The 15,786-nt window shown below is 34.6% G+C and overlaps 1 protein-coding gene across 9 annotated transcripts in view; it reads left to right on the forward strand.

Moving 5' to 3' along the window:
- The window catches only part of LOC148912443 (uncharacterized), a 141,054-nt gene that overhangs the window by 73,938 nt on the left and 51,330 nt on the right, over positions 1-15,786 (forward strand). For 5 of the 9 annotated variants that reach the window (XM_089027247.1, XM_089027244.1, XM_089027248.1 and 2 more), the window contains exon 1: positions 8,592-8,757. In XM_089027247.1, the coding sequence (XP_088883373.1) occupies positions 8,650-8,757 (108 nt within the window). In that variant the 5' untranslated portion in view covers positions 8,592-8,649. Of the gene's footprint in view, positions 1-8,591; positions 8,758-10,919; positions 11,512-15,786 lie in introns of those variants that run through there. The other 4 variants (XR_016119253.1, XM_089027241.1, XR_016119254.1 and 1 more) reach the window with 3 other exon arrangements.

The raw sequence follows: 15,786 nt of genomic DNA on the forward strand, positions 1-15,786 counted from the left end.
CCGGAAACACATTCAAAATCGATAATAATTTTTTGAATTTTAGAAAGAAGATCAACAAAAACGAGATTTAAAGCATTTGTATAGGAAATTGCACAATTTCGAGTACAATTTAGTATATAAGAGATACGAGTAAGGTTTTGAAAGTTCTTACAATTGCATGATCTTTAGGCGAATTATATAAAAGAACTTTTAAAACATTACGAATGTCTATTAATTCCAAGTTGTATGAGAAGATCGTGCGATTTTGTTTTTAGTTCACGCAACAAAATTTCAGTAAAAAATGCGAATTAACGGCGTTTATTTTTGTCTATTTCGCGGCCGATTTTTAGTCCATTTGGTTAGTTGTGACCTTTAACAGAAGTAAAAAATCAAATCACTTTACTACTGAAAATTTTGATAGTCTGAGAATATTACTTTTATGTTTATCAAATTTTAACCTCCAAACCATAATATTGTTGACTCCAGTTAATTGTTAAGAATCTGAAAGCCTTATCATATTTAGTTTAGATAAGTTAAACACTGTAAGAAACGTTAAGAATAAAACATCGTAATAAAATATCCTTTCGGTGTGTATATAAAAAAGTAAAGAAGAAGAGTAAAAACATAGAACGCGTTTGGTAGGATTTGATTGCATTGTCTTTCTAATTTTAGTCCAATGTGTTAATCACTACAATAGAACGTTTTCCAACAAGCGGGCTTAAAAATTCTAATGAGTTTGCTAATATGCTAATGATCAACGTACCGTACTGCCAGCTAAATTATACCGAAATAAGTCTGCGTGAAGAATTTTTAACCTTAAAATGCTAGTCTTATTGCACTTTCTGTGAACTTGTCATAATTTCCAGGAATGTAAACGAACTCAGCGTTAAAACGCTTGCCATTCTAAAAACGTGCTTACAAAACTATTAACGCTATCTTTAGTTTTAAGAGAAGTAAACTCGCTGTTGTTGTTGCTGGACTATTTCTGGCTTTTCAGAAGTTTCATATATGTAATACATATGAAACTTCTGAGAAGCCGGAGATAGGACAGCACCAGCGAGTTTTCTTCTCTTAAAACTCAAAAAAATTGTTACAAGATTTTTAAAGAAGTTTTATTCAACAGCAGCGTTTGTAAATTACAAATCTTTGAGTAGAAGTGACGATATACCAGCTCGCTATAGCAGTCGAGACTGAAGATTTGATTCCATTTTTTTATAGCTTAGTCATTCTTATCCACCTTGCTTAAAACAGCATCTACTTTACTCATCGTTTCCAAAGCCTTTTCGCACATTTTCTTATGTGCAGCTTAGGTTTCTGTTGCATTGTCAACCTTCCTCTTTTTAAATACCTTGTTCGTACCGGCAAAGCAGTCATCTTTTTCATCAAACTCGCTCTCGCATGATGATGACGCAACATACTCTCCCTCTAATTTGTCCTTCACTGCTTGTCTTCTCTGGGAAGGCGTTTTCTTCTCTGCATACTTCATGGAGTCTATGGTTCAGTCGGAAAAGCCAACATTTTCTTCAAAATGTTCTTTATTCTGGTTATCAGTCGACTTGCTAGTGGGCTCTACAGATAGAGTGCCACAACATGATGAGGGAGTTGTGCCTCTAGGATTCTTTCTTTGAAGTACTGTAGGATTTCAGGCCACTCTTCGCTATTACATTCATTGTAGCATTTTGAAATAAATTCAATTTCCTTTTCACCAACATTAGCACGCTTTGGTAGTGATCCTATCACATTTAAAATTACAAACCATAAGTTGAAAACGAGAATAAAATTAATTTGTCGCAAAAATCCAGAAATGTGCTTTTTAAAAATTGTTTACTTACCTAACCCATGCGAATTTCCCGGTATTGGAGAATCTTTTTGTGACATCTTGACAAAACGTTTATCAGAAATAATCAAGTAAACTAGCGAAACTCAATTGTCACTCCATGGGCACTGAATGCTCAGAAAATTCCGAAGTGCAAAACCCTAAACAGCCTGGACTAATTATAATAACGGTGTAAGTTGCACGTTTGGATTTTAATTATTAAAAAAATAGAAGTTTGACTGGTAGTTACTTTGAATTTGAGATGCAGATTCAGGATATACGTTTCTTGCTTTTTTAAATACTAGCAATTTTGATACTTCTGTCTGCTTTCCAGCCTCCGTTAGACATACAAAACGTCCCGTTAAATAGACGTCTTCGTCCAGGCTTCCGTGGCAGTGAATTTGATGGCAGGGATGTGTTCTCTCTAATACAAAGACAGACATGGTTGTTTTGGAAAAATACGCATGAGATATACCGACCCATAACAGAGCCCAAGAGATCGTTCTATAGTGGGCACCGTCACTACCACTGTTTCAACACCCAACTTATCATTGATAACCTTGGACACTTGAGATATGTTCAAGCCGTGTTTCTTGGTAGTACACACAATTCGACATCTTACTGGCTGATGACCCACATTGGACAAGGACAACCTCTGAACCTACCACAAGGTGCAAAACTTCTAGCGAAGAAGGCTTATCCTGATGGTGGACCATTGCTGACGGCCGTAAGAGCAAATCAAATACATTTGCTGAACCCAAGGGAAAGAAGGTGGGCAAGGGGCTTCAACAAGTGTTTGTCACGACGACAAATCAAGGTGGAGCATGTATTTAAAGTAATAAAAGTGTACAAAGCCATATCACAGTTATGGAGCCTCCTAGATGGCTTCTTCCAGTATGTGTGGAGCTTGCGTCTTTTCTTGTTGAACGTCGAGTACGCTTCTTTGAACATTTATAACAACCTAAAAAGGTATTTCTGTGTACAGCAAATTTCCATACTAAACTAGCCCACTTATTTACATTTTTTCAGATACAAACCGCTGATGTTGAATAAAAAGCAAAGTCTTGTAACACTTGTTGAGTTTTTAATAAATTTAGAACGTTGAGTTCGTTTACATTCCTGGAAATTATGACAAGTTCACAGAAAGTGCAATAAGACTAGCATTTTAAGGTTAAAACTTCTTCACGCAGATATTTTCGGTATAATTTAGCTGGCATTACGGTACGTAGATCATTAGCATATTAGCAAATTCTTTAGAATATTTAACCGCGGTTGTTGGAAAACGTTTTAATATAATTTAAAATTGTGCCAATAACGCTGTTGAAATTTGAAATGTAAGAGTTTTCAAAAATATCTATGAAAACAAATCACCATATTTATAATTGCATATTTATAATTTTAGCTTTTATGTTTGCTGACGTTTTAATTTGAAGTCATTCATGAAATTTTAAAATTTTAACTTGATTCAAACTCTTGATTTTTCACTCTACGGGATGTAATAAATACTGATTTAATTTTTGTTGTTGGTAAATGCTGTAATTTGGTATGTAGAAATTCTTATAATTAAGTGTTCAATGAAACCTTTATATTATTTAAAGCATTTAAATGCTCATTTTGAAAAAAAATTTATTATGTTTTCTTTGTTTAGGACATTGTCGAACGAATTATTTAAATTTCCCTTTTTAAATGCATTGATTAAATTTGATTATCAGTTATTTGTTTGTAAGTTTCCATTTTTGGTTTCGAATTTGTAATCGAATTAATGATTGTAAGGTTGTTAAATTAGATTTGTTTCTATACATTAACGTAACAATTAAAGTTTTATATGCCCTTTGGGGCATAAAATTGAATTGTTACAATTAAGAAATAAGAAATAATTTATCTTAAATTTTTGCTTATCTGATCATCTTGATTTTTATGTTTGTGGTTTGTAATTGCCTTTCCTTAATTTTATTTACTACGTAATAAACAAAATAAAAATAAAAAATATCAAAATATCATTTGAAGTGATTTGATTATTTATGAAGCTTCGATTGTTTTGATATTTGTTCCAAACAAATAAGAAAAATAGTTCTACTTGATTCTTTTTAGGAAAGCAAAGAAATTGTGTTTATTTATCTTTGTCGTTGGTATTAGTGCTCTTATTTCATTCTTAAAAGTACACTCAACAAAATTACTCGACCATGATTGGTCGAGAGGAGTACAATTATAGAGTTAATTGTACTCCGTAGGAGTACCGAAGTAAGTCGATATGGCAACACGGCCAAAATAATGTCAACACAATTATTTTCTAACATTTTGTACTTAAAAAGCATAAATAAAATTTTAAAGCCGTAAGAAATAATCTTTTTTATGCATTTTAGTTGCACGATGGAATGGAAATCGACCGCCAATTGAAAAAAATGAACGGTGTCGCTTCACATTTTTTACTGAAGTTTTGTTGAGTGAACTACAAACGAAAAATCGCACGATCTTCTTGTACAATTTGGAATTAATAGAAACTCGTGATGTTTTGAAAGTTCTTTTATTCGACTCGCCTAGATGCTCGTGCAATTACAAGAAATTTCAAAACATTAACGCGTCTATTTATTTCCAAATTGTACGAGAAGATAAAGGAATTTCCTATAAAAATTATCGTAACAGTGAAAATCAATATAACTGATACATTGTTAACATTTGATTTTTTTTAAAACTTAAGAAGTCTAAAGTTCAATTGGTGCTTAATGGTAGGTTTTTTGTTTTAAAAACATTACATTTTTCTTTTTCTTGATTATGATCGATTGATGCTTGTTAGTGCCCTTTTTCTTTTCGCATTGTAGTAATACACAAAGTCAAGATATCTAAAGCAGTTTTATAATAACTGATTTTTGAAGCGCGGAGAAATTAAAGTCAATATGTTCTTCAACAAATTTATAACTATAAATTTAAAAAGTTATATTTTTATGATTGAATTTAAATTATTTTTTCCGTTGCTGCTAATTAGACTGTATTGCTTTCAAATTTTTCATTGAAAAGTAAATCATATTTTGTAAAGTTTTTCGAATTCGAGTGATCATAAAGCTTTAGAATACTTGAAATACGATTTTTCATCTATATTTAATAGAAATTTATAAAAATCAAATAAAAACATTTTTAGCATTACCTCATTGCTTTCAACAAAGTCGATCCGGTACTTTAAATATAAATAACCTTCATGTATTTTGAAAAACAAAATTGTATTCTTAATAGCACTTTATTTCCGATGCTATTTAAGTAATGTTTTATTTCTGCTCATAATAAGAAAGGTTTTTTAGATTAGTTTATTATTACCTGATTGTTCAATTTTTCTATTTTTTCGCTTCTCACAATTATTCTAAATTATAATTTCGGGATGCGTTACAAGTGTAGTTCTTACTTTTCGTATAACATGATAATAAAATACGAAATAATGACTTTCATCGTCAATGGCATTTGATATGTTTATCTTATATTCCCTTTTGTTGATTTTATCTAACATCAATTTATAAATGGAGAAATTTTTAGATTAGTTAATTATTTTCTAATTGTTCAATTTTTCTATTTTTTCGTTACTCACAATTATTCTCAATTATAAATTCCGGATGCGTTGCAAGCGTAATTCTTGATAGTAAAATACGAAATAATGACTTTGCATGGTCAATGGCATTTGATATGTTTATCTTTTATTCCCTTTTGTTGATTTTATTAAACATCAATTTATAAATGGAGATTCAATTTTTCTATTTTTTCGCTCCTTACAATTATTCTCAATTATAAATTGCCGGATGCGTTGCAAGCGTAGTTCTTCCTTTTCGTATAACATGATAGTAAAATACGAAATAACGACTTTGCATCGTCAATGGCATTTGATATGTTTATCTTTTATTCCCTTTTGTTGATTTTATTAAACATCAATTTATAAATGGAGAAATTTTTAGATTAGTTGATTATTACCTGATTTTACAATTTTTCTATTTTTTCGCTCCTCACAATTATTCTAAATTATCAATTTCGGATGCGTTACAAGCGTATAACATGATAGTAAATTACGAAATAATGACTTTGCATCGTCAATGGCATTTGATATGTTTACCTTTTATTCCCTTTTGTTGATTTTATTAAACATCAATTCATAATGGAGAAATTTTTAGAGTAGTTAATTATTACCTGATTGTTCAATTTTTCTATTTTTTGGCTTATCACAATTATTCTAAATTATAAATTCCGGATGCGTTGCAAGCGTAGTTCTTCCTTTTCGTATAACATGATAGTAAAATACGAAATAATGACTTTGCATCGTCAATGGCATTTGATATGTTTATCTTTTATTACCTTTTGTTGATTTTATTAAACATCAATTCATAAATGGAGAAATTTTTAGATTAGTTGATTATTACCTGATTTTTCAATTTTTCTATTTTTTCGCTCCTCACAATTATTCTAAATTATCAATTTCGGATGCGTTACAAGGGTATAACATGATAGTAAAATACGAAATAATGACTGCATCGTCAATGGCCTTTGATATGTTTACCTTTTATTCCCTTTTGTTGATTTTATTAAACATCAATTCATAATGGAGAATTTTTCGTTTTTTTGAATAAACTTATAACTTTCTGTTTTTTTTTAAGCTTTTGTGAATAACTTGACTGTATTTAACAATGTCGAACACACTTCAAATCATTGTCTTAAAGATGCGTTTAAACGAAACTAAATTTAAATTTTTGTAGCTAAATGGGCTATTTTGTCGCAAGTCTTTGGTAATCAACAAAATATTTATATACTGTAAAATTTTAAACTTTAAAGTGATTTGTAATACCTTCAAATTGAAAATCATAAATGTGTCCTTTTTTGATTAATAATACTCGATCCATTTGATTATTTGTCAACAAATGCTTTAATATTTCTTTAGAAGTGAGTTTTGATGAACCAAAAATTCTGATTAATTTTTTAAATTTCTTATTGCAAGTGCGATTTTTTGTTGGAAAATGAATATATTTAATGCAATTTAAAAATTTAGTTTATTTGTTGGGTAAACGAATCAAAATTTCAATGTAAGTTATGTATTTACCCTATTTTAGAAGGCGTATTTTAGAAGGTGTATTACTATTTTAAATTGAAATTGTTTACAAATACTTTTAAATAAAGGTTTTCTAGATGCATTTTCACGAATCAAACAAAATGTGGTAGATTTTGCGTTCATCTTTTTCTTATAGTAATTAAAAAGGTAAAAGGTACATCTTACTACCAAATCGTTCTGGAGGAGATAAAGAATATTCTAATGTAAACAAAATAAATTTGTTGTATTTTTCCTCTGATTTTATTTCCCACAATAAAATTCCATTTAATACAATTCAATTTGAAATTTTATTTACTTCCTTTTTAATTTCCCATTTTCTAGCTTCCCCTTTCAATCTTTTTTCTCATTGTCCATTTCCAATCTTTCATTTCCCAATTTTTTAATTTTCCATTTTTCATTTCCTCTTTTAATTTCCCACTTTTTCATTTTTCATTTTACATTTCCCATATTTTCATTTTTCATTTTACATTTCTCGCTTTTCATTTTTCATTTTTTCATTTCCCATTTTTTCATTTTCAATTTTTTTATTTCCCATTTTTCATTTCCCATTTTTTCATTTCCCCTTTTTCATTTACCATTTTTCAATTCCGATTTTTTCACTTTTCATTTAACATTTCCCGTTTTTTTATTTTTCATTTTGCACTTCCCATTTTTCGTTTTCCATTTTTCATTTTCCATTTTCCATTTTCCATTTATTATTTTCTATTTTCCATTTCCCATTTTTCATTTCCCATTTTTCATTTCCCATTTCCCATTTTTTATTTCAAAATTTTCATTTCCCATTTTTCATTTCCCATTTTTCATTTCCCATTTTTCATTTCCCATTTTTCATTTCCCATTTTTCATTTCCCATTTTTCATTTCCCATTTTTCATTTCCAATTTGTTCATGTCCCATTTTTTCAATTCCCATTTTTCATTTTCCCGTTATTCATTTTCCTTTTTTATTTCCCATTTTCATTTCTCATTTTTTTATCTCCCATTTTTCATTTCCCCTTTATTCATTTTCCATTTTCCATTTCCCATTTTTTCATTTTTCATTTTCCATTTCTTAATTTTTTTATTTCTTATTTTTTCATTTTTCATTTTTCATTCTTTCATATTCCATTTTTCATTTCCCTTTTATTCATTTCCCATTTTTCATTTTCCATTTTTTATTTCCCATTTTATTATTTTTCATTTTCCACTTTTTCATTTCCCATTTTTTCAATTCCCATTATTGCATTTCTCATCTTTTCATTTCCCATTGTCTTATATCCCATTTTTCATTTTTCATATTTAATTTCCCATTTTTTAATTTTTAATTTTTCATTTCCCATTTTTTCATTTTCCATTTTTCCATTATTTCATTTTTTCATTTCTTTTTTTTTTTATTTTTCATTTTTTCATATTCTATCTTTCATTTCACATCTTTTCATTTTCCTTTTTTTTCCCCCATCTTTCATTTTTCATTTTGGAAATTTTATATTTGATTTCCCATTTCATTAATTTTATCGAACATCTAGAGTACACGATTTTGAACCGCTGCAGTGGAATATTAGGCAATTTTGTCATCATAAAAAGTCAATCTCGTACCCAGGGCCTTCATTTCTCACTGCGCATGCTCGACGAAATACAATGGGTATTAAAAACTCCAATAACCGGAAGCCACATTCCTGCTTTTTCGCACATGCGCATTATCAAATTTAAACCGGAAGTTATGCATTAACAAACGAAAAAAACAAAATGGCGGACTGTTATGTGCTGAAGCCGTTATGAATACCCGTTGCTCTCAATCAAATGGATTTGAAGATAGTTTTAAGCTCAAAGGGAAACAATAAGGAGCTATTATTACTGGGCTACAACGATTCTTTTATTGTGTTTTGTCAACTGGATACACAGAAAATCGTAAGTGTTATAATTGCTCGCTCCTCGTGTAGGACCCGTAGGATTAAATTCCCGATTCTACAATACTAGAAACGCTCATAACTCGCTTGTTTCCCGCTCGATCCTTCATAAGCTTACATATCTTTATCTCCTGATTCTGTAGTTCACAACGGTACTAAATTATTAAACTATCTGGGTGTTTTTCGAATTGTATTCCTTGAATTTCATGAGTTTTGATTTCTCGGTTAATTGCTGTACTCCTCATGTAGTCAGATAGCTTCGCAGATTTATGATTTCTATATTTGCCCGCTCGATCCTTCATAAACTTACATATCTTTATCGCCTGATTCTGTAGTTCACAACGGTACTAAATTATTAAACTATCTGGGTGTTTTTCAAATTGTATTCCTTGAATTTCATGAGTTTTGATTTCTTCGGTTAATTGCTGTACTCCTCATGTAGTTAGATAGCTTCGCAGATTTATGTTTTCTATATTTGCCCGCTCGATCCTTCATCAACTTACATATCTTTATCGCCTGATTCTGTAGTTCACAACGGTACTAAGTTATTAAACTATCTGGGTGTTTTTCGAATTGTATTCTTTGAATTTCATGAGTTTTGATTTCTCGGTTAATTGCTGTACTCCTCATGTAGTCAGATAGCTTCGCAGATTTATAATTTCTATATTTGCCCGCTCGATCCTTAATAAACTTACATATCTTTATGGCCTGATTCTGTAGTTCACAACGGTACTAAATTATTAAACTATCTGGGTGTTTTTCAAATTGTATTCCTTGAATTTCATGAGTTTTGATTTCTTCGGTTAATTGCTGTACTCCTCATGTACTCAGATAGCTTCGCAGATTTATGTTTTCTATATTTGCCCGCTCGATCCTTCATAAACTTACATATCTTTATCTCCTGATTCTGTAGTTCACAACGGTACTAAGTTATTAAACTATCTGGGTGTTTTTCGAATTGTATTGCGTGAATTTCATGAATTTTGATGTCTCGGTTAATTGCTGTACTCCTCATGTAGTCAGATAGCTTCGCAGATTTATGATTTCTATATTTGCCCGCTCGATCCTTCATAAACTTACATATCTTTATCGCCTGATTCTGTAGTTCATAACGGTACTAAGTTATTAAACTATCTGGGTGTTTTTCGAATTGTATTGCGTGAATTTCATAAGTTTTGATTTCTCGGTTAATTGCTGTACTCCTCATGTAGTCAGATAGCTTCGCAGATTTATGATTTCTATATTTGCCCGCTCGATCCTTCATCAACCTACATATCTTTATCGCCTGATTCTGTAGTTCACAACGGTACTAAATTATTAAACTATCTGGGTGTTTTTCGAATTGTATTCCTTGAATTTCATGAGTTTTGATTTCTCTGTTAATTGCTGTACTCCTCATGTAGTCAGATTGCTTCGCAGATTTATGATTTCTATATTTGACCGAAGTGTCATATAGGCAAAACTCCAGTTTTGACCTGGCCAATGTTTTTCCACTCACGTTGTTCATATTCTTGAACAAAATGCCTATTGAAAATCCCTCGACTCAAGCCAAAAATAATTAATAAAACGAAGAGCAAAGAAAACATGTCCAGACCTCATTGATGCATCATACATCATCCCTGGTTGGTCACAGCAAATGACTGCAGAACTCTGTCAATTTTTGAACTTTAAAAAATATGGAAGATTTAAAAAAATTATATGGAAGATACAATACCAATCAACTGGTCCAGTTATGGAATGTTGATAAATTCAATGTAAAAACAGGCCTTGTATGACCCTTTTAAGATTTGAGTTCGAATTGAACTTGGACAAATGGGTGATTTACTAGTGAAGAAATGACATCAAAGAGACACAGCAACTTATAATATAAGCTGCATGAGCCTAATTTTATGACAATTTACATGGTTTTCATAGACTACTAAAAACTAATTTAAAATTGTTTCTCAATAGAGTCGTGTTTCATATTTTCCTGGAGATCTTTACGGTTCATTTTTAAAAATTAAGAACCTGTTTCAAATCTTAGGGTAAATAGGTTCTTATAAAAATGGATCATAATTTCATATTTTTAAGCTAACAGGTTCTTAAATTTTAGGTTCTTATGTGCAGGTGTTTACTGTATTCGAAGCCTTTGAATGTCTAACATTTATCTCATTGTAAATTCAGCAAGCTATGGATACCTATGTATACCTATGGATACTAATGAATACCTATGGCTACTGACAAATACCTATGGATACTGACAATCATATGGATAGCCATGGGTACCTATGGATACCTCTGAATACTAATGGATAGCCATGGATACCTATGGATACTAATGCATAGTTATGATGGATACCTATGGATAGCCATGATTTTACCTATGAATACTGATGGATAATAATGGATCTTCACAGATACTCATGGTTAGCAATAAATACCTATGTATACTGATGGATACCTATGGATACTTATGGATATTCATGGATAGCAATGGATACTGATGGATATCTATGAATAGCCATGGAGGCAGATGTATACCTATGGATAACTCTGAATACTAATGGATAGCCATGGATACTAATGCATAGTTATGATGGATACCTATGGATAGCCATGATTTTACCTATGGATACTGATGGATGATAATGGATCTTCACAGATACTCATGGTTAGCAATAAACACCTATGTATACTGATGGATACCTATGGATACTTATGGATACTCATGGATAGCAATGGATACTGATGGATATCTAGATGAATAGCCATGGAGGTTGAGTAGTATAGGGGATGGGGGTTCCAGCGCAACGACCACCGGAGGATTACACGTCTAAAGTGAATTCCTCGATTCGTACCGCGATTACCCGCATCCCGTGTTTATGTAGTTAAATATGTTAGTCTATATATGGAGTGCGAAGATTGTAAAGAGTTTGCTTATGATTTCTGTGTAAAGTGCTTGAAACCCAAGTTTGTACCTACTAAGCCAAATAAGTATATTTGTTGTGGTAAGAAAATGCAAATAGAAGACGACACGTCAGCACAGTGTTACGAGTGTGGTAAGAATATTCGTAATGCCGTACCAAATGCTACCAGAGAGCAGTATTACGCCAATGGAGGTCGTAAGAAGACCCCATACAAAAGAATAAAATACTTTAGAGACTGGATGAGTCATATCCAAGGTTATCGACCGGTATATTTAAACAACGAAGTAAGGAAGAAAATCATAGACCACTTAGAAGAGCCAACCCCACAAAGTCTACGGAAAACGCTGAAAAAATTAAAACTAGGGAAATATTACAAAGCTATTCCCTATCTTTTGTCTGAAATTACCGGTAAGTCTATTCCCGAGGTTTCTGATATGAGCAGAGCCGAGTGGATGTTTTGTCGGCTGGATAAGGATATTCCTTATTACCCTGACGTAATTTACGAAATATTTTACAAAATAGACCCCAACCACCCCCTATTAGGATGGATTCCGAGAAAATAAAAATGCAAAACTGGCGTTTATTTTGCCAGAAACCCCACTGGGGAATGCATCGCGCAGAACACCAAGCTATCCCCAGTGGGGTTTTTTGCATTTTGGGCTTACGGGGCTTATTTCATCCCGCGCCAGAGGCCCTCTAGTACATACACATATATCTTTCTTACGACCCACCAGAGGGTGAACTCCGGACAGCGTCCCGAGACACCCCCTGACTTTTCCAATCGCGAAACCCCCCATCGCGGGGTTGAATCGCACTTTCTATCTTTTCCACCCCTCCCCCCACGGTTGCTGTGAGTGGGGGAGGCTTTTTTTTTCACTCACAGCAACCGGTCCAAATGCGTCTACGGCGAGGCTTGAACTCGGGACTTTAGGCCTCCCCAGCTCCAGCAGCAGTAAGGGGGACTCGCGAAATCCGAATCACTAAGCATCGAATTTCACGGGTATTACCTGCGTTTCAGGCCCCTCTAAATGTATGCGTCGGCAGCGGGTATTACCCGCGCGATGATTCCCTTACTGATGAGTAATTACGCGTAATTTCCAGACTGTCGTTCAATATGTAAACAAATTCCTGTTTTGCTTTTTTCAAAGTAAATATTTACTGAGCGAGTTTTCTTTGAAGCTCTTCTTTTGCTTCTTGGTAGATTTTTTTGCGAGATTCCTCGGAAAGATCTTTTACGACTGTTTTTTTGTTCCTTATGTCCGACTTTAATTTCTCGTACTTTTCCTCTTCGGCTAAGATAAGCGAGAATTCTACATCATCTATCTTTCTGTCACGCAAAGCCTTTGAGACAAGATCGGTAATAGTATTTACTTTAGCCCTAGACAGAGCTATTGTCGTGTCATGCTTGGATATTTTGCTTGACAACTGTTTCATAATGCCCGTAGCAACAGCAGAAATAATACCACAGGCTGCCCCAACGCCGGCTAAAGGAACTCCAACAATTATTCCCGGTCCAGTAAGCGAAGTAGCAACGCCGGAGCCCGTTAACACAACGGATATGGATCCTGAAGTTATCGAAATGTTATGTAGCGTACTCCGGGCTCTGACGTATTTTTTCCTAACTTTTTCGTAGTGTTTTGTTTGCCCTTCCAAGTAAGCTAGGATTAAGTTTGACTTATTAAGACGAAAGTTTTCTGCGTTTAGTTCGTTAGGTTCCTTAGGAAGTTCAGGATAAAGTGGAGGTGCTGATGGTATAACATCCACTATATATACTAATGTACGACGCTTTTGGGAATGATATTGAGGAGCAGCCACATCATGACAACAAGGATTACTGGAACTGGAGGGCCTTTAGGAAGATGTTTCCACATGCAGACCCTAGTAAGTTCGAAAGAAGACCCGATGGGATTTACTTCAACGGCGAAAGAATGTACAGTCATGCGGACTTGGAGCCAAAGGCGACCGCCGAGCATCCTAAGATTCAACATAGGAAGACGGTAGAAAAGGAACCAAACTTCCCAAAGAATCTATTAGTGACCACCCAGAATTACCCATTTTACGACAACAAAGGTGGAGCGGATGACTTTGCTAAGATGGTTACCTCTTTGGAGATTCCCGTGGGTCCTACGACTTTCAAGACAAAAGTCAGAGACATCTTTAGAGAAACTGCCATGAACCATACCTCAGGGAAAGAATCCAGAGAATGGTTATCAGGTCCCAACATGCGGTATTGGCCGCAGCAGTTAAACTTTGATGTCTGGGCTGCTACTAAAGGATGCGGTATAGCCGCGGATATGTTCCATATTCCTTTCCTAAGATTCCACGTTGCTTTTACTATTCGTAGGATATTGTTTGAGTTAGGAGCGCCGCTTCCTGGTGACACTGTCTTTAACCCAAAGGATAACAAATATGACAAAGTCGCATGGGAGCGATTAAGGAATGAGTTTAAGCTTACCAACCCTGATTTTCGCAACAAAGAGGGTGCCGCCCATGGTTTAGGAGAGACTTACACCTATGCTTCGTATGTTGGTGCCAGCATAGAAACGCCGGGTATGGGGTATCCCAGTTCCTACGAATTCTCCGACTTAGGAGGCAGCGGAACGAAAGGGAATCTAATCTACTTCGTAGAAAGCAAAGAGAAGTATGCTTGGGCGCCTTTCTTTGCCGCGAAGGGCATTGGACTGAAAAACCTAGCAAGGATTAATCGAAGCATCGAAGCCTTTGTCTACTGCATTCTAGGGGCCCAGGTTAGCACTCGCAGCCCCATCGTAGATGCCAGTGGTGCGTCGCAGGAAACGCAACAAGTATTCCTTGTCCTCTTCGAGAGCGCTGTTATCGAGAACGAGATCTCTAAGTCAGTTCAAAGGTATCAACTTGCGGTGCAGCAATCTAAAGTGCGGCTAGATTACGCCTTGTCGCCCGGTTGTTGGCTAATGCCAAGTAATTTGGTCATCAACGCCGATTCCGTCGTGGGTTACAACAGCAAACTTCAACGAGCTACCAAAGACATGAAGTTTGGGGTGAATGACGTGAACTCTGACACTCTTAGAAACATTCCCCATTTCGTGGAGAAGCCAAAGAAGGAGCACGTAGAGAATCCTGCAGGGAAACCAAAGAACGTAATCAAGAAGAAGGTTCTGCCTACGATACCTGAGGAATATGACCATAACTTACTAAAAGACGGCTTAGCCACCGCAGGCGTTGGTCTAAGTTATTATATATGGCGATGAACAACCCCTACGTAGCTGGAGTAGATTGTGTTTATACGATTTACACAGGCAAGAAAAAATACACCCAGGCATCTTGGGTTGATGTCACGGGGATGTCCGTGGACCTGAACTACTCAGAAAAGAAGTTGATAATATGCAGCATTTCTTTGGGGGCCGTTAGCAGTGCGAATGTAGGATTTCGTTTCTGCGACGACAATGGAGTATTACAGCCCATGCGCGCGAAGACGAACAACAGAGAGCCTACGCATTTCTCAGTAGAGCCGCCAACGAATAGCTCTGAGAATCTTTCCGTTTGGACTTTTCACCTAGTTGCCGACTGCCACGGGAAAGTAAAGCTACAAATGCGCGTAGATGACTCCGGGAGCGTTTGCATAAATAGCATAGAAAATCAAAGGAATACTATCTATAACCACATGACCATCAGCGTTTTGACGGTGATGATGCTTTAAATATATGAATCCATACGTGAGGGAAACGCGCTATGCCCACCGCTTAGATGAAGAGGGATATGACAACGGCGCTTGGCATGACGTTGGACTGTGGGTTGAGGTTGGGGGGACTGCATTGGTCATTTGCACTATTAGCATTAATGCAAATACGCATGCAAATGTGGGGTTTAGGCTTATCGATGAAAATAATAAGCCCCTGCTTCCTTATCGAACTTCAACGAACACCAGGAAAGTTACCCATTTTTCGATGGAGCCCTACACTAGGTCCACTGAAGACCTAACGCCAGTGACTTTTCATATGCTAGCCAATTGTAAATATGCTAAGTCGCAAGTCACTTCTGATGACGGCAAGTTTGGGATAAATCGCATAGCTCGTAGGCCTGTTAATGCAGTTTGGAGTCATAAACCCATTTCTACCATAAGTGTATTGCCGCTAGTTCCGAAT

This window comes from Actinia tenebrosa, unplaced genomic scaffold, assembly GCF_029948245.1.
Source record: "Actinia tenebrosa isolate PJP-AT-01 unplaced genomic scaffold, QUT_ActTen_1.0 PGA_scaffold11__36_contigs__length_13525064, whole genome shotgun sequence".
NCBI classification, from domain to species: domain Eukaryota; kingdom Metazoa; phylum Cnidaria; class Anthozoa; order Actiniaria; family Actiniidae; genus Actinia; species Actinia tenebrosa.